The following is a 25,917-nucleotide window of genomic DNA, read 5'->3' as shown; positions in this document are numbered from 1 at the left end:
ACATGGCTCGGGAGTTCTGTTCGTTTAGCCATTTTGAACATCCATACACATCCCAGCTGCCTGAAGAACTTAAAGGCAGTAATTAGCATCAATCTGGTAACTGTCCAAGGTGGCTGCATTGGCTCCTTTCCCCTGCTGAGTTCAGATGTCTTCAACAGCCCATCCTCTTCTACGGCAACATCACACCGCTGGGTCGGCAAGACTTTCCACTTGGCTGGAAGTGCCTGACCAAGGGCCCACATTCTTGGAACGCTCTTGGAGTTTCATGAATTTTATCTTTCAAAACCAGTTTCAGGACGAGCTCGCTGAGACAAGAAAGCAGGGGAGACTAACTAACAGGATTTTAGAGACTCTCTATTTGGGGGAATTATACTAAAATGACATCTCAGTGAGACAGACCTGAGAAAGGAAACAATACAGGTGGAAGAAAACAGTCTGAGGGAGAAAAAAGGACAGGAGAGTGGCAGGAAGGAAAGAGGGAAGAATATGAAATTTCTGGTAAATGCTCAAATTGCAAATGTGAGTGGCAAGGGACAAAACACCCATTTGATTTTGGAGGATACTACATAACTTTTAATTTATTTACCTTTCAAGCAGTGTTTGCTAATATTAGCATTGACATCCCCTGCACATATAATGGGGCACATGTTTGAGATTCTTTTTGGCTAACTGAGTTTGAGCAAAAACAAGTTAAAGCTATTAATAGTTTTCTTTTCTGGGAGCCATAAGGGGCCAAATCTACCTTCGGAGTTTTCTCCTTGTATCTCATCATTAAAAGCTCTTGATTCATACGTTCATTAAAAGTGTTTATGCCGGCTCCAACTTGAAAAGCTGCCCTAAATGGCATTGTGCCAGAAGTTGATTCTCATTGCTTCAGAAGGAGGGAAAAATATTCTTGTAGTTGAGGGTGATGCTGTGGCACTGGGCAAGAGGGGACATTCCTTGCCAAGAATAAATGACTTTACTGAGGTCAAATGAAATTTTGCCCGGTTCTTTACCCCCATGGAAAACGAAAGTGTCTAATCTACCCTCCAGATGAAGGGCATGGGAGCACGGAGCAGACAGGCAGATTACCCCTAAGTGTTTGAAAAGACCCTTGCAGATGGCAGAGAGAGCTGTGCTCTCCGGCCCCATGTGGTTTTAGACCCCTGACCTCTTCCCTATCCATAGCCTTAAGCTCATGGCCGTGGAAAGAACCAGAATCAGACTTAACATTTTAATCACATCCAGAGGCACGGTAAGCTGGAACTTCAGCCAGAACAGATCTGATTTCCTTCCCAGACTTGACAACTTTGCTTTATAAAATAAGTTCAGTGACATTTCAAGGGTTAATTAGGAGACTTTAGAAATCCTGGACCGGCATTGATCTTTTAAAAATATTTATACAACTTCACTTTATATGATGCCGTGTGTGTGTGTGTGTGTGTGTGTGTGTGTTTTAAGAGCTCAAAGCATTTAAGATTTTCTTTCCAAACCCTAAACATTTGCAAAAGTACACAGGAAGGTGAGATTTATTAAGCACATTTGGAAGGCTAGGACGTGGACTCACTTTAAAGTTGAAAGGTAAGAGGGTGGCTCGCTTACCCCCAGGCCAGGCAGTGGGAGAGAAAAACTAGAGCTCCTGTTTCCAGGAGTCCTGTCTCCAGGACCCCTGTCTCAGCGCACTGCCTCTCCCTTTCAAACCCATTGTGGGAATCCAGAAGGACCAAATGACTCCTCCACTGCTCCTTTGTTAACCCAAGAGCACCTCTCCTGCAATGTTTCCTGGCTCCAGATTTCTCTATAAAAAAATGCAACCAGACCACATACTCCTCAGCATCCCAGGATTCTATCCCCGGAACCCAGCTCTCCTCGGGAGGGAGTATGAAACTTGTAGAAGGCATTGGAGGTGAAGGCAAGCTGAAGGGGGCGGGAGGTGAAGGCTCAGAGAGAATGTGCTGTCCATTCTGTCCTCACAGTTCATGGAGGATTCCTGGGTCTCACCATCCTCCCCTCTCCAAGGCTTAGGCTGTTCAGAGATCACTGGGCCTCTTAACCTATTCCTGGGAGTGGCTTTTCTCAAACAGGCACTTTTATTATCAAATGAGTGACGGGGGAGGGGGAGGTGAGGAAAGATAGGAGAAGCTGATGCAGTCTTCCGTCACATCATCAGTTTGTAATGAAAAACCTATGCTGTCTCATCCTTACGGGGACAGAATTCAGTTTTCAAGGGTTGCGAAGATGCAGTATTAAATCAGTGTGTGCACGCATGCGTGCCTGCGTGTGTGTGTGTGTGTGTGTGTGTGTGTGTGTTTTCCCCAGCATCCACTTCAGCAAATATTTTCTCCTTTCCACTTTGAAATATTTTTCCTAAAAAACAAAGTAATGTAGGTTCATTGCAGAAGATTTGGAAATGTGACCCACAAGAAACTGAAATTCACCTGTTAATTTTACCATGTAATTTTATCAACATTTTGGTGAATAGCCACAGTCTGTCCTCTATTCTCCTATGGAATAGAAGTCCCAAGAGGGTAGAGATCTTGGTCACATCTGTGACCCAGAGCTCTGAACAGTGCCTCATGCGTGGCAACGTGCAGATATGTCCGTTGAATAAATGCATAACCGTAAAAGAATAATTTGGATTAAAATTAAAATAGGTTGTCACAATGCAACAGGGAACAGAAATAGAGTTGCCTGGATGTGGCAGACTTGGATCCAAGCTGCAGCTAATAATTTATGGTGGCTCCTTGGATATGTCACATCACCTCTCTGGGCCTGAGTTTCTCCTTCAGTCCAATAATCATAGTTAACATTTACTGAGTGCTCACTAGGTGCCGAGCATTATCATAAGCTCTCTCCGTGTTATTTCTCACTGCAGCTCTGTGAAATGGGTACCTTCTGCCCCCATCTGATGCACAAGGAAACAGGCCTGGGGAGGCCGATTTATCACAGCCGCACAGCCAGTAAGTGGAGAGCTGGGCTTGCACCGTGGCATCTGAGTTTTCTTCTCCAGTGGAATGCCTTGGCTATAGGACCAAGTGACTTCCAGGGCCCCTCCCTGCGAAGCTCAACTGCGGAGCAAGGTCCAGATGATTATCACATGGAGATCAGAGAGCAAAGTTCTTAACTAGAGGACTTGCTCCTGAATGTGAAGAGTCCACATGGGCATTCATTCACACAGCGTAATTAGAGACCAGTCTGCTGTTGAAGCAGCGCTCCATCATTCAGAGGCATTACGAGGGCTCGCGTTGTGTCCTGTTCTGGTTCCCAGGACAGCTGTCCCTAGGACGGTGCACCTAAGTGAGGCAGGGAAGCAAGTAGGAACTGAATCTGATCATTTCTGATGGCTGGCAACCCGGATGCATTAGGCAGGGGAGGAGGAAGGGGAATCTCCTTTGATGATTAGCGAGGATTTCAACGGGCAGGGCTCTGTCCTGTTCCCTCGCCCCCTCCTCCCCAGATGTACATTTGGACAGATAAGTTGTGTTTGCCTATGCCCATGGTAACCGTGTCTCCTTTTTGGTGAGGAGGAACGGGCTTTGGTAAATAGATCTATTTGTGTGACTCCTAGTACTCATTTGAAGCAATGTCACTCCTTTTTCCACTGTGGTCTGTGTGTGTGTGAGTCAGAGGGAGCCTAAACAGGCTTCTTTGAATTGATGGCTCACTCCCAGCCTCTCTTGACCAACTGCCAACCTAGCAGGGCGTAGCTTACCAACAAATCTTTTTTTTTTTTTTTAAAGGCAGACTGATTCATAGAAACTCCTTTAAAACGCAGTGAAAAGAAACCGCCCATCACACACCCCAGCACACTAGCGCTGGAAACTTATAACCTCGGGAGGCAGGTCCCTCCCCTCACTGTGGTCACATACCTTCAGAAGAGCGGGCCAGGCAGCCACCAGCTCCTCAGGGCGCCTCCGTCGCTTAGGACCCTCAGGTAGGACAGCTTCCAGCGCTGCGGGGAAGCTTGGCAAACTTTCTTTCCTTCTCTGCTCTCCTTCTTCTGACCTCGTCACCTAAGCTCCGCGTTTTCTTTTTCCCTGTAGCTATTTGTCTATGAGTCTCTGAATTGAACTCTTTGAAACATCTGGCTGAAAGTGGATACTGAGACAACTTTTTCCATAAGGTTCAGAAAAATGCCTTTTGACCGGGAGTTTGGGGGACCCCGGGGTGGAGGGTGGGGGGTAAGTCCGTGGGACTGGGCTGTGATTATGTTTTGCAGTAACTGGGTCCTTGCTCTGAAATGTGGAGGGAGCAGGGATTTTGGAACACGCCAGGATAGGGCATTCTTCATGGGGAAACACTACATGCCTTTGAAAGGGTGCACCGACTTGCCAGATGCTTTCCAGTTTGTCCGTTTGGATTCAATTGCTTCAGGATTTGGGTTGTTTCTCTTGGTCGTTTGCTGGTCTCTTTCGGATGATAGGTAGATACGTGCTTTTCTGTTTATTTTAGTTGTTGCATTTGCTCCTGCTCTTTTAGCTTGTTCATTCACTTCTGTTTAAATGTGTTTTTTCTCCCCACAGGATGGGAGGAGGGGGTTGGTTTGTTTAAAGAAAACAGAGAGGTTGGGGGGGGGGGGGAGCGGGCGGGTTGGGAATCAACTGGTGTGTCAGAGAAAATGCGGGAGAGTTGCGTTTGGTGGAATCAGCCTGATGTGGATTCCAGAGCTCCATGTCTCCTGGCCAGATGTAGAGGATGGGGAGAGGCGGGAGGGAAACTGGGTTTGCAGGAGAGGGTGGGGCAGGGGAACTTCATCTGGTGTAGAAAAATGGTGAATGGCTTTGTGCTTCCACCCCAGAAACAGCTGAACTTTAGTTCTGAGTGGAGAGAAATAATCATTATTATCAGAAATAAGAAAATAATTTTTTTTTTTTAGCTGAATGTGGAAGTTTTTGGCATGGAAGGCAGTGATTGCTTTGGAACATTTTATCTTCTCGCTCTTCCAGAATGTGGTTGTGCAAACGCAAACACTAGTATTAATGGTAAAGAGAGTCTGGAGAAAGGAAGAAGGGTGATTTCTATTTGCTTTTTTTTTTTTTTTAATGTTTATTTATTTTTGAGGGGGGGCGGAGGGGCAGAGAGAGAGAGACACAGAATCTGAAGCAGGATCCAGGCTCTGAGCTGTCAGCACAGAGCCCAATGCAGGGCTCGAACCCATGAACCGTGAGATCGTGACCTGAGCCGAAGTCGGACGCTTAACTGACTGAGCCCACCCAGGCGCCCTGATTTGTTTTATTTTTAAGTTAGCATTTTGGCCTAGGTGTGGCCCATTTCAACATAGATACTGGTTTTATTTTTCCTCCACATAAACAAGATAAGGAAAATGACAGGATTCAGCTTGTCAGACGAAATTAGGCTTTTCCTTTAGAAATGCAATTCGTTGGAAGAGACGATTTCAATGCAATCAGCCTGTGTACATTGTACAGACAAGGCGCCTCGTAAAACTGCCCTCGAGGGGATGATTAACTAAGTGCAAGGGAAACTTTTCAAGATGCAGGGAACTCCCACATTTGCTTAAAATGTTTATTATTTCCAGATTACATGGATGTGGATTCAAGGAAGCCATTATTAAGTTGATAGTAATGGTATTCTATGAATCCAGCATGAATCTTCTTGTAGTTCTGTGCAACTTAAAGCTATAAGCAATATTCATCCAGTCAGCCCATAGAAAATACTGACAAATCTGGGAGTGTCGACCATCACGAATTGCATTTTTTTGTGTGTGCATTTCATATTACACTGTAGTTCTAGCAGTGAGGAAATACGCTGTATGTTATTTCCTGGAGTTTTAGGGCAATTGTTGAAATGCTGTTCTAATTCTTGCCTTTCCCACTGCCTCTAAGAAGTAGTGAGGGAGCTCCCTAGCTGCAGGAGTGTTTCTGGATTTCAGCTCTAAGTCTTTGAAAATACTGAAATGTGAGGGTTATTTTTTCCCCCTGCAGCCTCCCACCCTCAGAGTCGGATTGAATTCCACCACAGACTCTGAAGAATGGGGCGGGGGTGGAGTGCTGTCTGGAGGGCTGCAGGACATCCGGTTTGGCATCCTGGTCAGAGGACCCCCCAGATTTTACATTGTTTGAGGGCACTAAACTGTCCTGAGAGTTGGCACAAGGCCATCAAGGGCCAACCCAGAGCAGATCGCATCCCAGAACAGATGCTGGCTACTTCCCAGGACTACAGGGCACATCTCTGAGGAAAGGAAAAGCATCCCTTCTACTGGCCGCTAGAAAAACTTACTGTGACTTTCTCAACTCTTTCCTGCTTCCCTCTGAGACCAGCTCAGGCCTATCCACTTCCCAGGGGCCATCCAGACTCCAGGGGGCCTTGTGAGTGGGCTCCATAAAGACCACCCTGGGATGCAGACCCTCTTGGCTTGGTGTGGAGGGTGCAGTGGGGGGTTGGTTCATGCCAGATGCACAGGGATCAATGGAGAGACAGCAGTCAGCGACCTAGAAGGCTTATAGATGAAGCAAAATGTTTTCCTGTAGACTCCTCAGAGCCCGATAAGAAGTATATCCAACAAATGGCCATAGAAAAGGGCACACGGCAAATTTAGTTACACTTTGTCTTTAATTTTGTTCATCAAATTCTCAGTTTGAGGGAGATTCTCAGTCTGAGGATCAATTCATTCATTCTCCACCATATGCAGAAATCCTATTTTTACACCACCTTGGACAGATGGCCACTTTACATTTCCTTAAAATTTCCATAATAGGGGTGCTCACTACCTCCGAGTGAGAATCTCCATGCTCCCCCACTACCACCCGCCCACTTTGCCAGACAACTCTAATCATTAGAATTTCTTAAATTAAGCACAACTGGCTTCTCTATAACTTCTATACTGTGCTCCTAGTTCTGTTCCTGGGCATGCAGAAAATATCTCTTCCATTTTTGTTGTCGCTCTACTCTTACTCTCTAAACGCTTAACCCTTAATTAATGTTCAATGGATAAAACTTGATGAATTGGTATTATCATTATTACCTAAGACTCCGAGAGCAGGAAGCATTTTTAAAACTTTACAACTATGCATGTCGTCAGCCATACCCACAGGATTTGATTCTGAGGGATTTCATTTTCTAAACACATGAATATGGTTTCTTCTTTCACTTACCACGAGTATATCCAAGGCTGCCGAACACAAAAGCTCAGAGACATTTGGGACTCTCGGATGTACAGACCCAGAGGGGACACACCCAGTCGCTACTTATGGAGGTGATGGTTAAATCAATCTAATACCAGAGACACAGGCTTCGAACTTGGCCTTGCCGGGGTTATCCCATAACTTGGTTTATAGTTCACGTAGCTCACACCTTTACATTGTTACCACTTGTCATGATAGCTCCAGGAACATGCTGCCAATCCATTATAACCCCAGACTAATTGCTTGGCCAGCACAATGGATGTCAGTCCTGGAGAAGAGCTCATAACCTTTAGCCAGTGTAGATCTGAAAGTTTCTGACCATGAAATTCTCTTTTCCAAGACTCTTCCCAGTTCTGCTTAGATGATCCCGGATTTCTGTTCAGTAATCAAGGGAGCCTTGATTGCTTGAATTCACAATACCCCACCCCCAAACACATATGTCTTGAGACCACTTTTTGTGATACATCAGTCCCTGGTGCCCTGAAATAATTTCTTTCAATTTAACTGAGAGATCCACTGACACTGAAGCATAAAGATAAAAATACAAATCCTTGTGGAGATCTGTTTCTCTCTCTTCCTTTGAAGAAATATTTGGGTCAGCATTTTCTTCCCTGTTCTGGAAATGGGCATTTCCCTGGAACTAAAATGGACTCCCCCGCTCTTGGTGCCATTGACTTGATGTGGATGTGGCAGCTTTCGTATTTCCTGAGTCTGTTTCACGAATTCTTCCCTCAAATGGGGTAGTTAAAATTGAGAACACAGGCATAGGTTGAAAGTGGTGGTAAGAATCTCGGGGCAGATGCAACATGGCTGAATAGGGGAGGGAGGGTTGTGGTCTGGTCCCCACTCTGTCCTGTGACCATGGGCAAGTCACTTGTCTTCTTCATGGAGGGAACAGAGCTTGATGGTCTCCACGGCCTCCCTGTGGCTCTGAAAATTTATTGTTCTAAGGTCTTATCATCCCGTTTTGAGGAATCCCTTGGCTCATGCTGATAGTTCAATCCATAAAAGTTGGGAGAAAAGTTAACTGAGGCATCGTGTTGCATCGCAAGGTATTTTACACAAGGTTGAGGGTCCAGGCAGCCTCCTGGGCTCATCTGCTCTGAGATTCCTTTCACCTTGTCATCAGATAGTAATGATTCACCCAGCTCTTGGAAGAAAAGGAAGAGGTTTGGCTGATTACACACAAAGGGCGCCAGCTCAGATGAGAAGAGGCAGGCCATAGAAGCTTGTTAAGACACTGACAACAAAAAAGGATTCACCAGTAACCAAACCAGGTTTAGGAAGAAACTGAGCTGGTCCTGGGAAAGGAGCTCCACCCTCTTGTCTGGGAGGGGGACCCTGCAGCGTGAGGGTGTGGTGGTAAAGGTGTGGATGAGAGCGAATCTTAGAATCTTCAAATTCAAATAGTCGAATAGAACAGTCGTAGAGGAGGAAGAGGGAGGGGGTGCAAAGGCAGGTGTTTCCTTAGGCTTGTGTGTTGAGGGAGAAGAAGAAGTGCCACTGGACAGTTCTAGAAGAGGGAGAAAGAGAGCCGCGGAAAGAGAAAGGGAGAAGTGCGGGGAGGATCCCACCCTATTTCCTTCCCTTCTTGTCTGGGGAACACCCCTCCTCCCCTTCAATGTTTCTGAACATTCCTCAGGGTCAAATATTTTGTTCTTTGTCCCCTGTGAAGAACCTTTGTTGCCCAAGCTACAAATGTTGGTCAATACATCCTTGGTGTCATTTGAATTTCCACTGAAAATTTATGCCAACAGGGCAGTGATCTCCCTTGATGTTTTTCCTCTTTTCAGAAGGCTCCGATCAGAGCTAAAAGCAAAATGAAGTCCTTGATACTTTGACTTCTCTCAAATAATCAAAGGCCCCTCCTTGGGGGTGCTGGAGATGGGGAACTGGAGAGAAGTTTGGTATCCTGGAATGGTGAGTTAGGCTGGCGGGTGCGTCCCGGCTTCCCTTTGCCGGATGTGGCTTTGGTGGAGAAGGGACGCTTGTGCTGTGGGTGGGGGCCAGGATGGAACGTTGGAAGCGTGTCTTAGAGTTTGCAGTGTGGGGATCTGGTCTTGGACTTTTGGTGGTTCTGCGGTGGGCCTCCTTAGCAACATGACAGGAAGAAGCAACTGCCCCCGGCACTGTTTTGCTGACCCTCTGATGAACCAGGAGGTGGCGGAAGGAACAGAGTGAAGGGTAGCTATGGTAGAAGGTCTAGAACGTCTGCTGAACCCTGAGACAAATACGGGAGAGAGAAGATCATGCTGGAATGGAGGAGGCCAGGCCTGGAGGGTGCGAGACGGTGGGTTTCAGTACCCTGTTCTGGTTTAGCTCCGGGGAAGGTGCATTTTCTCCTTGGTTCAGGGACTGGACTAAAGAACCTCCACACCTCTAAACAAGCGCTCTCACAACTCACAAAGAGTTAGGAGGCCTGTGCCCCCCTCCCCCCCCCCCCCCCCCACCCCAGCACACTTGCCTCTGGCGGCCTCCCTCCCGGCCCTGCGGGCTCTCCAGGCCGCTTTGCTGGTTGAAGCATGCTGCCGCCACCTACTGTCGACCCGCCCAAGTGCCCCTGGGCTGGGCCACACCTTGATTTTCTTCCCAGACCCTAGTTATTGTCTTGGCAACCTCTCCCTCAAAGACATTCTGGTGGCCAGGACACTCCTCTTTTGTCAGAAGCAGAAGACAACCACAGCTTCTGTCCTCACCCTGGGGGCCGTCGCCCCAGCGGCCTGGCCAGCTGCGGTCTGGGGGCGTGGGCTGGTCCCCGCATCACAGCCCAGGTCTGGCCTGAGCCTTTGCAGATGTTGCCAGATCCACCCCCTGCTTGGACACAAAGGAGGACAAGAGGAAATGAGAGAGAGAGAGAGAGAGGCTATTCTCCTTGGGAGCATCTGCAAAAGCAAGATTCATGGTACTTGTTTGTTTTTAGCATAGTCGTCAGCCCTTGGATTCTGCCAGAGAAGTTGAAAGTCCATTTGGCCGCCCTGAGCCTCTCATCTCACGTAAAGGAACAAAAAGAATCCCCAACAACCATCTAGCCTTTGCTCTGTCAGGCACGAGCCCCTCAATCCTCACGCTAGCCCTCTGAGGTCTACAGATCACGGTTAAGAAGTGCTGCAGTCAACAAATCACCGCAATGTATACTTTACATGTCTTACAATTTCATGTTAATTATACCTCCACAAAACTGAAGTTAAAAACAGAAGGGATGGAATCAGGATTTGAACCTGGAGCCCATGTTCTTTATCACTGCATACTCTTTCTCTGTAGGAAGCACCAACCAGAGAGGTGATGTGATTTTCCCAAAGTCAGAAGTTAGAGGCAGAATTTGTTGGAGATTTTGGTTTTCTAATAGGTGCTTGCCTTTTCCCTTCCTTCTTTCCTTCCTTCCTTCCTTCCTTCCCTTTTTTTCTTCTTTCTTTCTTTTTCTTCCTTCTTTCTTTCTTTCTTTTTCCCTTTCTTCCTTCTTTCCTTCTTCCTTCCTTCCTTCCTTTTTCTTTCTTTTTCTTTCTTTCTTTCTCTTCCTTTCTTTCTTTCTTTCTCTTCCTTTTCTTCTTTCTTTCTTTTTCTTCATTCTTTCTTTCTTTCTTTTTCCCTTTCTTCCTTCTTTCCTTCTTCCTTCCTTCCTTCCTCTTTCTTTCTTTCTTTCTTTCTCTTTCTTTTTCCCTTTCTCCCTTTTTTCCTTCTTTCTTCCTTCTTTCTTTCTTCTTTTCTCCTTCCTTTTTTTTTCAATACCATGCTTGTTCCCCCACCCCCACCCCCTGGCTCTTCATCCCTAACTATGCAAGAGTTTGTGCTAGTTTATATCAAAGTCAGTCAAAACACTACTCTTTCTCTAATAACCCCCATTTATTATCGATAGACCACGTTTGGGAGATGGAGCCCCCTTTCCTCCAGGACCATGAAAAAAATAGTTGTTTCCCCTAGAGCATGTAGTTTTGCAGCTTGATTCCTGATGTTTCTCCTGGTCATAAGCTGCTCTGCATGTAAAAACATCAGGCCCCATGATGATGTAGCTATAGTGAGATACAACCTGAAATTCTTTCCTTCCACACCAAACATCAGACATCCAGAGGCAGGAGGAAATGGCCCTTTGGGATCCTTTCTCTCCACATGTTTCCCACGGAGAAATTAACACCGCCCTCTCCCACCCCTACGTAAAAACAATATTTAGAATGGAAAGTACGCTTGACATAAAACAACAATAACAATGGCCAGAAAAGCTCATCTAAGGTCTCATCCACTCAACCTGCTTTTAATCCCAGCCTTTTCCTCCTCCGGACACATCCTCTCCGACTGCTCCCAAAAGAGAGTGTTTCCTTTTCTGCTTTTGTGTTAAATGGACATCCACTTTGCCAACCCAAATGATCCTCGATGGGACACAAACACATCAAAAACAAACCAACCAAAGCAGAATGATCCTGAGGAGGATAGAAAGGCTTGGTGTTGCCACTCTACACAGTGTCCTTACAGAGGAGCAGCAAGCAGCCACCGTTGGGTGTCACGCTAAGGGAGGTGGCCCAGAGATAGAGACTGACTCAGGGAAATCATGTGATCAAGGGCAGCTTCATCTTTCATCTTTTCTCATGCCTCGCAGGAAGTACCACGTCTTTGGTCAGATGGTGTGAGAAAGCTTTCTTCAAAGTTTACAGTTACCCAGAAAGGCACGGAGATTTCACAATCAGGAAAACATAATCCAATGAAAAGACAGAGTCGTGTCTAAAGTCGAATAAAATCAAGACTGTATTATGACATGATTGAGATTTAGGGATCTACGGTGATGTCCTTTGGTTACTTCTTTGATAGCATGGAAGTGCTGCTTCAAAGGTGACCATTCTAGAGAATGCCTGGAGGCAGCTTTATTTTTTATTTTGTTAAAAAATTTTTTCTTAGTGTTTATTTATTTTTAAGAGAAAGAAAGAGAGGGCAGGGTGGCAGCAGAGAGAGAGAGAGACATAGAATCTGAAGCAGGTTCCAGGCTCTGTGCTGACACGGGGTTCGAACTCACAAACCGTGAGATCATGACCTGAGCCAAAATCGGATGCTTAACCAACTAAGCCACCCAGACGCCCCTGAAGAGGCAGCTTTAGATTAAGGGCAGAACTAAGATAAGGGGTAGGAGTTGCCAAGAGCAGATTCTGATGCATTGTCAGAAGGACGTTTCTAATGGGAGGGTCTTGGCAAGTAGTGAGCTCCCTGTGACTGGAGGAGTTTAAGCACGACTTAGTTCCATGGTATGGATTTGTAGCTGAGGTTCATATATTAGGGAGAAATTTTAAGGCCCCCTTCTCAGTCTAGAGATTCTATTACTTAAAAAGATAGAAAAGTTAAATCTGTGGACAAATTAGTCGTTAGAAATTTAAGATATTTTCTTTGCATTCACTTATATCCTCTTAAATAAAAGGCAACAAACACATATATACCCTTGTATGTTCAAATGTCAAAATTACTCAGGAAAATATTCGTATGTTTACATAAGTATTTACATAGGAATATATAACATGGAGCTTGCATATAATAATATGCTCAATACATAGTTATAATCATGTACAAATGATTTCTAAAAATTGTAAAAGACTAAAGTTTGTGTATGTAAAAAAAAAATATATATATATATATATATATATATAATCTGCTCTCTCTCTCTATATATATATAATACATATATATTTATATATATATATATATAAATGCTATTAGGAAGGGTATATATATATATATATACCCTTCCTAATAGCATTTATATATAGGAAGGCTATATATATATATATATATAGCCTTCCTAATAGCATTTATTTGCTCACTGAATGGAAGTTTACTTGGTACCTGTCATAGACAAGACTCTCCTTTCGGAAACTTAGAATCTTAGGGGTGAGAGAGCCAAACATTACCATAAGTAATTTTGTTACCAGGCAGATTGCCCCTAGTGGTTTTAATAAAGAGCTATGTAAGGTTATTACACAGTGGGGGAAAATGACTACTTCTGACTTATGTATCCGGGAAGGCTTCTTAGAGAAGGCAGGATTTGAGCTTCTTTGAAAAAAATTTGATAGGTAGTTCCTGGAGGAAGCACACTTGAAAGCAGGGCTCTTTCTTTGGAAATCAAATCCTCAGGATTCCCAGGGCCAGAGTAAGGCGTTTGGAGCCTCTTTTCCAGTGGTTGGTGGAGGGGGTGGTGAGGTGCTTGGAGGATTTTGAGCAGAGGAGTGACAAGGTCAGATAACGAAGTGGCATAGAGGGTACAGCAGAGAAGGAAGAGCTCAGAAGGAGGACCACCGGAGAGGCTGATGCCGTGGTCCAGGTTAGGATCTGAACTGGGCAAGGACAAGGCGAACAGAAAGTAAGGGGTGGATGAGGGATAAATAATGGAGGAAGAACCCATGACCTGACTATGGTTTTTTGAGCTATAAAATAGGGATGAAAGGAAGGAGAGATGGGGAATTTGGCAGCTGGCCATGATTTCTCCCTTCTCCCCAGAGAAGCTTGGGTTATACAAGGCTGTCAGGAAAATGACCAAGCTGTCTTCGTGCTAGGCAGCTGATTCACATGTTCTCAGAAAGCTCTCTTGCACCATCTGGTAAAGGATGCCTCCCTGTGTCTTTGTCCGGGAGAATCTCACTCACTCTCAAATGAATCGGGGACATTTGACCTCTGTGCGACTCCCTCTCTGCTCACATAGCCTCCGACCTCCCCACCCTCCACCCCCATTTCTGATTATGTTGTACCCCCAAGCTCTGGCTAGTTCTTCAGTGATTGAAGCCCAGGATTTCCACCACTTCCTTTGCTGGAAGAGTGGGTTTGTCATTGTCCTATTCTATTGTGTGGCTCCCAGTTATTGTGACTTAGACCACCACCCTTAAAGAACTGCATCCCCCAGACTCTGGTGGTGGCAGTTCAATAAATACACATACTCTGTGGTGGGAAGAACTTATCTGACCCTAGCTTAACAACCATGGAGCCAAATTACCAACATCTAAACTCCTCTTCTATATCTTTAGAAGTCAATTATTCTCAAAGTCTCTGCAGTATTACGTACCCATCAGAAAAGGAAAGGTGCCCATAGGAGCCTGATTTGTTTCTCGTGGTCAGAGCATCCTAAAAATTAAGGCAAAGCAGTCTCAATAGCTATGTTCCTTTGATTCTTTCATATTTTTTGGGAGTTGGAGGGCATAAAAGGAAGGCAAGAAACCAATAAAGATTTAAGTGGATGGAGACAACCTGGAGACGACAGTTATCCCCCCTCCCCCCACCCCACCTTAGGTAGTCATTTAGAGCTCCAATTACCTTATAGAATTTGTAATTCTCAAGGTCATTTCCACTAACTGATAATTTTCTTTTAGCAAAGAACTTAATGCAAACCTAGAATGGTGAGTGTTGTGAGATTTGCATTGGGACTAGGAGCATAAAAAGACTGCCGCTCCTATGTGGGCTGGGCAATTTGAGAAGAAAAGGGGAAGCATGGTCAGGAATAAAAGATGGCGGTGGTGGAAAGGGAACTGGCTGGTCTGTGTGTTTGGGAGAAAAGGAGAGAGAGCTGCTGTGTGGCTCTAAGTCTCAAACTTCCTTTTCTTTTAATACTCAACTTCTCTCTAGAGTCACAATTCATGCCTCCCATGCTTTTCTCAGTTTCCTGCTCAGCCCGATCATGTCCCTGAGCACCTCTGTCTCAAGAAATCCTACTCTGCTTACAGTGATGGGTGGAGAAATATGTTCCTTGCAACTCGCATAGAACAGTCAGTGGATGTCCTAGCCTTTAAGAACACAGTGAGTGCACTAGCTCTGTTGGCTTAGGTTTAAGTACCATAAATAATGTTATGGGAGTCCCCAACAACCAACTGACAAACTTTGGGACTGCCCAATGCACCAAATGCTCTGAAGGTTAGGCATTGCACCTAGTTATTTAGAATTGCAATGCTGTTATTTTGTACTTCCTGGTTTGAGCTGCCCAGCTGTGACTAAGAGTATGCTTTCCACTGGAGAGTGCCATCCAAAGCATTTTAGAGAGGTCTGAGGCAGAAGCCAATTATTGTTTTAGTGAAACCAACTGCCAAGGAAAAAAGTTGTAACAGTCAATACTTCCAATGATATGGATATTCAGAAATGGTTTCTTTTCAGTGCTTTTGTATGAAGTGAGATACATACCCGGGTAGGGAATGAGTCTCCTTGCAAGCCGCACTGCTGGTAGAGGATGGGCGGAAGGTTTAAGAGCATGAGAACTTCTGTTATTTATTCCCATTCTGCTCTGCTATTAGATCTCCAGACATTCACCCATTTGTAGAATGGTTGTCTATGAACATATCAAGATTTCCTCTGCCACCTCACCTCTGGGTAAGGGTTTCTCTGCTGGGGATACTCTAGTATAGGGACTGGGTTACTAGGCACAATCCAGATGAGAAATTTAAGAAGATAGTTTATTCTGTTTCCAAATGTGTTACAGAGGGCCACTGAAAACAATGGAAGCCCTCCTAAGCTGACAATGGATGACACTAATAAAACCTGATGAATTGGGGGCAGTGAAAAGATGGAGAAGTTATATGTATTATGTGCTATCTCCAGCTAAATACCCCTTACTTCTGGTTGGATACAGCATCCAAAAGCAGAGGAAATTATGTGTTCTATACACTAAGCACTCTTGCTAATTCAAGACGTTTTGCTCCTTTCCTCAGAGGATAGATGTGGCATGATCACAGGAATGTAAGATGAAAGAGAGTCATTTCTTTGCTTGATTCCCCCACCCACTCCTCCGGCTTGCACAGGCAGGGAAATAATGATCAGGTGGGGCTTTGGCTTAGATCAGGAGTGAGATCCAGCCTTGGTTCTGGTGGCAGTGGCTACAGGTCTCATTTCACAAGCAGACCAGAGCACACTTAGTTAAATCACACCATGTTCAGTCCAGGGAGCAAACAATGCTTACAGCAGGCAAAGAGAGCATCTGCAGATGACTGGCCTGAAGGTTAAAGCAGCCAGGAAAAAACAGCAGAGCACACACAAAACACAAGGGAAGGTACCAGGCCCTGGGGAAAGGGAATACTACACGACAGGGCACTATAGGACCTCTCCTTCATAAGGCCATTACCTTCCAGATCAGGAGAGAGATCAAGAGGCTGAGGGGTAAGTTGGGTGGGCTGAGGTGGATGTGCAGTAGGAGAGGGTGTATGGAATGCAATAATGTTCAAGTCATCAAAATGGAGAGTGTAAGCAGAGCAGGGATGAAAGGAATCAGACTTACTTCGGAGGGTTACATAGCAACCCAAGGGGGCAGAAATTTCTACTGAATTCCCAACAGCATGCAAGGCAGGGAACTCGTGATGTTTCCTCCACCTCGTTTAAGAAGCCTCATTTGGTGTACACTATTCTGTTCTTGGCCCCTCAATCTTTTCCCACTTTTAGGAGGAGGGTGTTTGTCAATTAGAAGCCAAAGGAATAAAAAAAGCATTTATAGAGCCCAAGGAGGATTAAACATATGACTCGTTATGTAATAATTTGTAATCCCCTGAAGTCAGCCATTTCCTTCCCCCATGAAGGTCAAGATCAGGATCCAGGGATGGTGTGAGCTTTCTCCTTCTGATTCCTGAGGGTGTGTTCTTAGTGGTCTCCCCACTCACAGGGCAGGTATTAGGCATAATGACAATTTCTAGGAGCCCAAAATGATCTGTACACACTGCCTTGTGATGTACATAGAAGATATCCTACTACTTGTCCTTCTCATAGGGCAGCCTAGTGACTGACTGGTTATATTGGCAACAGCCACTCTCAGTTTCATAGAATAATAATAGGAATACTGAATAGCCACAACCAAAGCCGCCCTATTAGCACCTGCCATGGGGCAGGCACTGGGCTAGTTTTACTTTCATGATCCAGTTTAACCCTCCTGTCTCCCTGTATAATTAACATTGCAGCCCCCACTTTATATAAGAGGAGACTGAGACTGAAAGGTCAAGTGATCTTATATGATTCTAATTCCACCTGTTTAATTTGGAAACCTCTTTTCACTGTGCATTAAAGTCAAGCAGAAAATTGCGGAGGTATGCACGAACCTGCGAAAAGCAAAAATAAATTTGAATGTGTAGGAAGATTATTAATAGCAGGCATGAAAGCTCCAAGCTCTCCCCTGAAGCGGCAGGATAAACTTCATGATTTTTGTCATTCACAGTGAAACTGGACACATTCCTACAAAGTAGTCTGGGTTGAAGGGAAGTGTTGGGATTGGGAAGGAAGGCAGGGGTTGCTGGAGACAGTTGGGATGCACGGAGGGGAAGCCAGCGTCTGCCTCTCATTCCTGGCCTGTAAAGAGCAAGTCTCCCTCAGTTACATTAGAACATTCTAGACTTTGTGGGGTTTTGTTTGTTTGTTTGTTTGAGAACATTCTAGACTTTGAGTACTGATGAGGAAAGTGAGAGGAGATAAAAGGCACCTGAAGTGTTGGGACGATAGCATCAGTGCTGGCCACGAAATACCTGGGACGGCAGGAAAGTGGCTCAAGCACGCTCAAAGCTTCAATTAAATTAGGTGGAGTGAGAGAGAGCAGGACAATTGCAGGATGTGCACAGCCATCTCCTCCTAGGTGGGGACATCCACATACCCACTCTGCTGTGAATAACCTCCAGCCCTTTCCTTTTGAAGTCCCTTGAGCCTATACTGCATCGTAACTATTGTGGGCATGATAAAGCACTCCCTCTGCAGCTGACATAAATCAGAATAGCCACTCCCATGTGCATCCTGCGTATTTTCTTTATGATCAGTGGGCTCCCTTTTTCTCCTCTGCGGAGATTATGGCTGAACGCTTTTGTTATCCATACCCATTCTTAATGCATATTACTTCCCAGTCCTCCTAGCACGTGATTTATGCATTTGCCTGTCTTCTCCATTGGGTCCTGAAGGATTGGACTTTGTGTAAATGTCATGCACAAATAGATGGCACCTTTAGTGGTGTTTCAGCGTGCATGCTTCTAAAGCCCCAGAATCGACATCGTGCCTCAACAGAAATACAGCACTGTGCCCTAGACAAATAGCAGAGTCCCTCCCATGAGCCACACACAGCCCAAAGGCTCAGGTGCAGTAACACAAATCTGAAATGTTCAATCAGTAGGTGATCAGACCATTAAACTGTAATTAGGTTGTTATAATTATTGAATACCAAACAACATTATAATAACAGAAGTTGTGGCTCTCACATTTTATAGCTCACCCGGGATCAAATTAGTGGCCTATTCAGTCTCTGGGCATAGTAATAGCTGCTGTTCTGTAGAAGGAACCCACTTCTATTAATATCACTGGCTGAGCAGTTTGATAGAGGCACGGACCCTTCCTCAGTGGAAAATGGAAATTTATATGACATCGTTGCACAGAGACCTGGAAATTACAACTGTGAAAAGGCCTTTTAAAGATCCAAGTTTTACTTTTTGGTGCTTACACCACAAACGAGATAAAACACCAACGGTGATAAAATGTGGGCTTTTCTTTTTTGAAACAGGCTGTATTAGAGAGAGGAGTATATAAATCCTTGAGAAGCGGAATTATGTTTCTATTGAGGTGTATGTAAGCAGACGAATAGGCACTTAGGAAGCTAGGTTAATAAGATGTTTCTAGGAATTTATAATGAAATTGTGATGGTTTTTATTGCAGCTCCTCCTGACTTTAGCAGATAGTCCACGCATGTGGGAAAGCTGAATCATCTTACTGAAACTGACAGTAACCTTTTTTCCCTCCTTTGCCTTCTGTCTTTTCAGAATTCTCTTCGCTCTTGAAGCATCAAAAAGCCAAGATGCTGGTATTACTAGCTGGTATCTTTGTGGTCCACATCGCCACTGTCATCATGTTGTTTGTCTCCACCATTGCCAATGTGAGTAACGTTCTTTTTTTCATTCATTCACCCAGAAGTTATTTGGATACTTATATAAAGCGCTACAAAAGAAGTTTGAGCCACAACCCCTGCCCCTTGTGAATATACAGTTTAGTTGTGGAAAACAATAAACACACACGCGCACTTCCAACGATTAAACAGCGGCGGGATAAAAGCCAGTGTCAACAGCCAGGGCTCTAGGTGTCTAGGGGCTGGAGAAGACAATGAGACTTCTTCAGGCTCTAGCAGAATCTTCTCCGGAGGTGGAGCTTGGAGGATGGGCAGATGGGCGGGGTCTCTTGGCAGGAGATGAATCGAGGAAGGAGTAGCGACACGTTCCAGGCAGGAGGGCTAGCCAGCCGAGGTGCCTGCCTCCTTGAGGGAGAACCTTTGTTCAGGGCGGAATGAGGACAGCCATGTATGCAGCAGGAGCAGAACTTCTCTTCCGTCTGGGAACCTTGATTAGAAGGATAGATGGGAGAGAGAGGATGAGAAGCTGTGGTTGCCAGACTGACACATTCAAATTCTGAGCTGAGAGTAGCACGTGAAAGTGGCATTTTGCGTGATTAACCTGGCTCCACGGAATTAACTCACTTAAACAAAACAACATAAAAATATGGAGGTAGCAGGAGCCTTTTCTCTCCGAAGCTTGGGCTACTCTGACCTCTAGTGGTAGTCGATAGCATCACATTTGCTTTTGTTGCGCTTTTCTCAGAAAGAGACAAGACAGCTCCTCGCACACAAAAATCAAGGCCACCCATCACTAGATGGGCCAACGGTGGTTCCAGAATCTCTTTAGGTCCATGTTACAGTTAAAGAACAAATGGGCTTTAAAGTTCAGATAGAAGAGTTTGCTAACATTGGGGGGCGGGGGTGTGTGATCATAAGCAGGGCTAATTTAAGTACAACTCTGATAAGACAGAATCGCCGTCCATGAGGCCTTCTCCAGACTGTAGGTTGGCCATTCTATACACCAGCCCCTAAGTCTCTGAGAATAACGACAAGCCCAATGAACGACTTCAAACCGCAGAAGTGGAGGCCAAGAGTGCTGAATGCCTGAATTATCAGCTCCTAATACAGGGCTTGGCACCTAGCTGCTTCTTGAATCAAGAGCAGGTGATCACACGTTCTTGGACGTGCCCTTCCAGCAATGCTCATTCTAACAGGTGCCGTGTGTGGGCAAGTGGATGCTTGTTTTTCAGAAGAGTGGTTTTTCTTGGTCCAGGTGGGAAGGGACACCGGCACCACAGTGAGCCTTGGGGAATACGTTTTGGTCACTCTTCTACTTTTAGGGGCCTCGACATTCTTCTGTTTAGATGAAAGTGGCTTCTTGACACGCAGCCCCAGAGAAGCTGTGTGATTTGTCTTTAGCCACACACTCTTCCATCTTTCCTCTTGGGACCTTTGTGACTTCGGTTTGAGTCACATCTCATTTCCAACCAAGGGATGGGGGTGCTGAGCCGTGTATGTGGCTCAGTACTGTGTATTGCTTAAGATTCGATCCAGGCCCAAATCTGATTTGTTATTTCTTTTTCTTTTAAAGCAGAGGGTGAGTTTTTCAACCACTGTTTGTTTCCTTTTGGTTTCAGGTCTGGGTGGTTTCAGATGATACGAAAACATCGGTAGGCCTTTGGAGAAACTGTACGGGTGGCAACTGTGATGGAGCCCTGTCGTATGCCGATGAAGGTATGTATTCAAGGGCTGTGCTTGGTCCTGAGGGTTGGCGTGATCAGAGAAAAGTCCAGCCCATCCGGGACGAGTCAGTCTAATACCCTTGTTCTCCTCCTCCTGTGTCCACAGATGCCCTCAAGGCCGTGCAGGCTTTCATGATCCTCTCCATCATCTTCTCCGTCATCTCTCTTGTGGTCTTCGTGTTCCAGCTCTTCACCATGGAGAAGGGAAACCGCTTCTTCCTCTCGGGGGCCACTATGCTGGTGTGCTGTGAGTATCGCAGTAGTGGGCTCGCATTCGTGCAGGAAAAGCTTTTATGTGGGTCTTACCGTGGGTGCTCCCGGCAACTTGGACAGACAAGCACATGGCTCAGTGAAGTCACTTTGGACAGCTTTCTCCCCCGGTTGTTTGTTCTCTTTTTGAGAACCCCTGATCGCTGCTTGGAATGAGTGCTGTCAGTTGCTTCATTGTTTAAACCTTGCGCTCCTGGGGCTGCCCTGTCGCTAGTCCTTGTACAGTGGACACTTGAGGGCAGGAAGCTGGCGGTCCTTAGAGAGCCGAAGCCACTGCCTCAGTGCATGGCCTTAGTGCTGTTCTTATTCTTCGTCCTTCTTCCCAAACACACAGAATTTGGTGAGAGGCTGTGTTCTTTTGTATCCTGGGCAGCCTGCCTACATACGCGGGGGGTCCAGAAGGGAAAGCTGAGTGGTGGACATGAAGTTCTGTGTTTTGCTTCACACTTTTAGCTTCTCAGAGCAGTAGAGATATGAGGGCCCAAACACCTGTAGTTTACCAACACAACCATCGAGGTTGGTCCAGGGAAAATCATAAGAACAACACTTTGGGGCTAAATGGCCAGATTTTATCCTCCCGATGAGGGAAATAGGATCTTTTAAAAATTATACAATCGGGGCGCCTGGGTGGCTCAGTCGGTTAAGCGGCCGACTTCGGCTCAGGTCATGATCTCACGGTCTGTGAGTTCGAGCCCCACGTCGGGCTTTGTGCTCACAGCTCAGAGCCTGGAGCCTGTTTCAGATTCTGTGTCTCCCTCTTTCTGACCCTCCCCCGTTCATGCTCTGTCTCTGTCTCAAAAATAAATTAACGTTAAAAAAAATAAATAAAAATTATACAATCTTTTTTCTTTGTTTTAATGTAAACAAACAAACAAACAAACAAACCTAAACTTTTTTTTCCCCCCTTGCAGGGCTGTGCATTATGGTCGGGGTGTCCATCTATACTCATCATTATGCCAGTGGTTACGGAAACCTCTACATGAAGAGTCACCATGGCTATTCCTTCATCCTGACCTGGATCTGCTTCTGCTTTAGCTTCATCATTGGCATTCTCTATCTGGTCCTGAGAAAGAAATAAGGCTGAACAAATTCATGGGGATCCGGGGGGGTGGGGGTGGGGAGAAGGAAGCCGTTGAATCTGGGAGGGAAGTGGAAGATGCCATGCAGGAAAAACCAAGAGAGGGGCGGGGGGCGGGGAGGGGAAGTAAGGGTGGGAGAGGCTGAAATCCAAACCATTCCTGAGGAGGTTCTCTATGGTGGAGCCCCTGCCCTTAGGAGAAAGTAATTGGCTAGTACTCTGCTGCTCCCTTGATGCGGGCCCCAGGAGAGCCTCTCTCCAGCCACCACACTTGGCCTCCAACTGTCCTCAGTTACACACGCTGGGGCCCCATCAGCTGCCACACCACTGGCTCCACTCCTGAGGCTGAATTCTGGGTCTCGCACTGCGGTCCTCAGACCTATTGCATCAAGTTAAAATAGCGGTACAAGTTCCAGCAAGAGCAGATCTTGTTCTGGGGTTGAATATGCTAAGCCTGGAAGCCATTCCGCCTTTCTGACCCAAAACAAAACATCACATTCCAGTCTGAAGGACCTACAGGAGGGTTCTGGCCAGTGAGCCATTATCCCTCTTTAGAACAGATATTTAACTCTGTGGAACTCAGTGGTATTTGTGACAAAAATGGGAGAAAGAGATACAGTCCTAAGGCCAAATGGGTGGATTGCTTAAACCAAGAAAGAGAACTTTTCACAGTGGAAGGCCTGGGGGATGGTCAGAACTCAGACAAGACCTCACGCGGCTGTCCCTCATGGAGACCTCTCGCTATGGACTTTGCTAGGCCTCTTGCTTAAAGCCAAAGCAGCTCTTCTGGCGATCTGTAAAGCCACTAGTGACCAATTCAGTGGTGAAAGTACCACACAAGTTATGGGACCAAGGGGCAGTTTTGTGACAGTGCTACAGTAGGGTTATGTTTTTAGGACCCCCTGTCCATACAGTCAGTATTTCTTTTAAGTACATGATGGGAGAGAGATGGACACGGTTCCCTGTGACACGATTTATTACCCTCCCTCTCAATGATAACTTTCGAGGATGTTTTGTCTAATTATACACATTGGGGATCAGGACTCCTAGGCTCAGCGGTGGCTCTCGCTTTGACTCTGCCTGGAGTAGTCACCTTTCAGAGGCCCTGCCTATCCCACTTCACAGGTGATGCAGGGCCGTTCTGGAAGCTTAGTAAAACACACACGAACCAAAACCAAATCGATCCTTGGGTTAAAGGTGCTATATAATTGTGAAGTATTAAGCATACTAGATTTCGGTCGTGGTAAGAATACAGGGCCTGCATTCCCAGGAAAGTTAGAAAATTCCCATGAGATAATTAAAAATATAGGTGATGGGCAGATAATTTCTTTAAGGAAAAAAAAAAAAAAGCAAAAACTCTTGTGGTACCCAATCAGATGGTAACTGGCTACCTGTTGCCATAGGAGCATTTCTATATAGGACTTAGTTGCAGTATGTTATTCCTGGTTAAGCAGGCATTGCTCTGGCCTGGAGGAGCTGTTTCAAGCCATCTCAGATTCTGTCTAAAGGGGTTGTTATGGGAAGACATTTCCTCTATTGCCTGAGAAGATCTAGCCCAGGGAGAATCTGAGACATCTTGCCTACTTTCCTTCTCCCAGCTCTCTCCTTATCCCGTTTCTCACATGATTTTCCTCTTTGGGGAGTTGTTATGCCATGACTAGTGGTATTTATGTAAAAGGACTATGACTAAGTATATTTCTCTGTGTTCATTCTGGTTAAGGGAGTATGGAGGGCAAGCCACCAGATTATCGTGGCTGGGGGTAGAGAGACGGCAAGCCAAAACTGCGGGACGATGACCTTTTTAATTGTGACTTAATCATCACATGATTAGAGAAGGCTGTCTTGTGTGCAGAAACACACTTACATATTAGATATACCCAAAAGAGATACTTGCATTAGGTTGGAAAGTCGAACTATGACTGGAGTGAACCATGTATTGCCTTGTCTTTTACTTTATTTCTGTGACATTTATGTCTCATGTAATTTGCATTACTTTGGTGGGTTGATCTAGTACTGTATTTGGCTTCTTCTTCAATAGATTGATATTTCATATACTATAATTGTAAATATTTTGATACAAATGTTTATAACTCTAGGGATATAAAAATAGATTCTGATTCCCTTCACCGTGTGAATGTTTTCTTCCTAAAAAATGCAAGAGATGAGGAATAATCATGACATTTATACCTAATTAAGTTGTCAGTCAGTGTGGTTTGGACCACTTGGCATTTATTGGAGACATTAAGTTACCTTCTGGTAATACATTAAGCATTTCTACAGTAACTCAGCAAGTGAACATTATTAGGTAGTTTTATCTTGCTTTAATTAAACCTCTTCAAGCAAAAACCAGAATTTTGTAAGCTAATACATTAGAGAGATGTTATGATCTTGAATCAGAATGACTTATGACATTAAGAAGTGAGATACTGATAAAGTTTCTTTGAAACACAATTCGTCTAACGTGTCTTCAAAATATAAAGCAATTCACAAAGATAAGCATCACATACATGCCTTTGCAGAAACCCATTCATTGCATAAACTGGGGCATATCTGTAGGAGCCAGATGAGAAAAGGAAAGCTTTACTGCTTTCTGTGAATAATAAAGACTGGAATTAACAGTGGAAAAGCAGGGTAGATACTGTGTATCCTAGCATCATGTCAATACCCATATCATACAAATGATTTTAGTGTGGAGTAGGCACTCTGCCAGTCCCCTGCGGTTTTGGATGAGGTAACAACACAAGGAATACCCAGAGAGTATACACAATGGAACCTGAAAATGCAACTTCAACATATCTTCAAGTCAATTAATCAAAGCGCATTGATTATTAATACTCTCTCAGAGACCTATGTAATTTCTTAGATTATTTCTGGGATACTATTATAAGAGGCTATTTCTCTCCCTTAGCTCCCCCTAGCATTCTTTCCCTCATGTCATTTGCCTCGCCGTGGATCAGACCTCCAGAGCATCCTTTTTTTCCCCTTCCTTCTCTAGATCTTTAATCAGAATCTCCAATAAGCTTTCAAAACTTTTCTGCCAAGATGAAATCTTCCACCTCAAAGACCTGGATGATGAATGGGAGTGTATTATTCAGGATTCTCCAGAAAAAACAACCAATAGGATGTGTGTGTGTGTGTGTGTGTGTGTGTAAGTTTATTTTAAAAAATTGGTTCACATGATTATGGAGGCAGGCAAGTTCAAAATCTGCAGTGAGAATAGGGTTGGCAGAGGCTGAAGACCCAGGGAAGAGCCAATGCTGTAGTTCAAATCCAAAGACTGCCTGCCGGAAGAATTCTCCTTTGTTTGGGGGGTGGAGGTGGTCGGTCTTTTGTTCTATTCAACTGATTGAATGAAGCCCACCCGCATAATAGAGGGCAATCTGCTTTACTCAGAGTCCACTAATTTCAATGTTAATCTCATCCAAAACACCCTCACAGAAACATCCAGAATAATGTTTGGCCACATGTCTGGGCACCATGGCTCAGCCAATGTGACACAAAATAAAGCATCACGGGGAAACATTCTTATTAAGGATAAGGCACAAACGTTCTCAGAAATAATTTAAAAGAAGCTTGAGCAGTGGAAATCTTTATGTTTACAGTTGATACTTAGTTCAAATAGTGAAAGAGTAAGACACGGGGTTAACTTCAAAGATGATCTTAGATATCCTATGAAAAGACAGGAAGTTGTCAGAGTCCCTTTTATAGTGGAGCTTAATCAACATTTGTTAAGTTCAATGTCTTAGGTAGAGTCAAATTGAATTAAGCTGGTTAAGAAAGTGCTCTTAGGTGAAACTGGTCCAAATTTATGAATATCAGGAAGATAAGCTACAGAGCTCTCCATTACCGCTCAAGAATGGGGGCTGCAGGCAAGTGGCGACGTTTTTATTCATCAAAGTGATAAACGTGAGGTGTCAA

General features: G+C 44.9%; 1 protein-coding gene across 1 annotated transcript; it reads left to right on the top strand.

The window, feature by feature from the left end:
• The first annotated feature begins 3,724 nt into the window (after window positions 1-3,724).
• On the top strand, window positions 3,725-24,125 carry EMP1 (epithelial membrane protein 1). Its single transcript, XM_058743611.1, has 5 exons — window positions 3,725-3,916; window positions 18,845-18,957; window positions 20,547-20,643; window positions 20,758-20,898; window positions 21,833-24,125. Exons 2-5 carry the CDS (start codon window positions 18,880-18,882, stop codon window positions 21,997-21,999), a joined length of 483 nt encoding a protein of 160 aa, XP_058599594.1. The 5' UTR covers window positions 3,725-3,916; window positions 18,845-18,879; the 3' UTR covers window positions 22,000-24,125.
• Window positions 24,126-25,917: the final 1,792 nt, after the last annotated feature.

This window comes from Neofelis nebulosa, chromosome 8 (genome assembly GCF_028018385.1).
Source record: "Neofelis nebulosa isolate mNeoNeb1 chromosome 8, mNeoNeb1.pri, whole genome shotgun sequence".
Lineage (NCBI taxonomy): Eukaryota > Metazoa > Chordata > Mammalia > Carnivora > Felidae > Neofelis > Neofelis nebulosa.
This window is presented reverse-complemented; position numbering and strand designations above follow the sequence as displayed.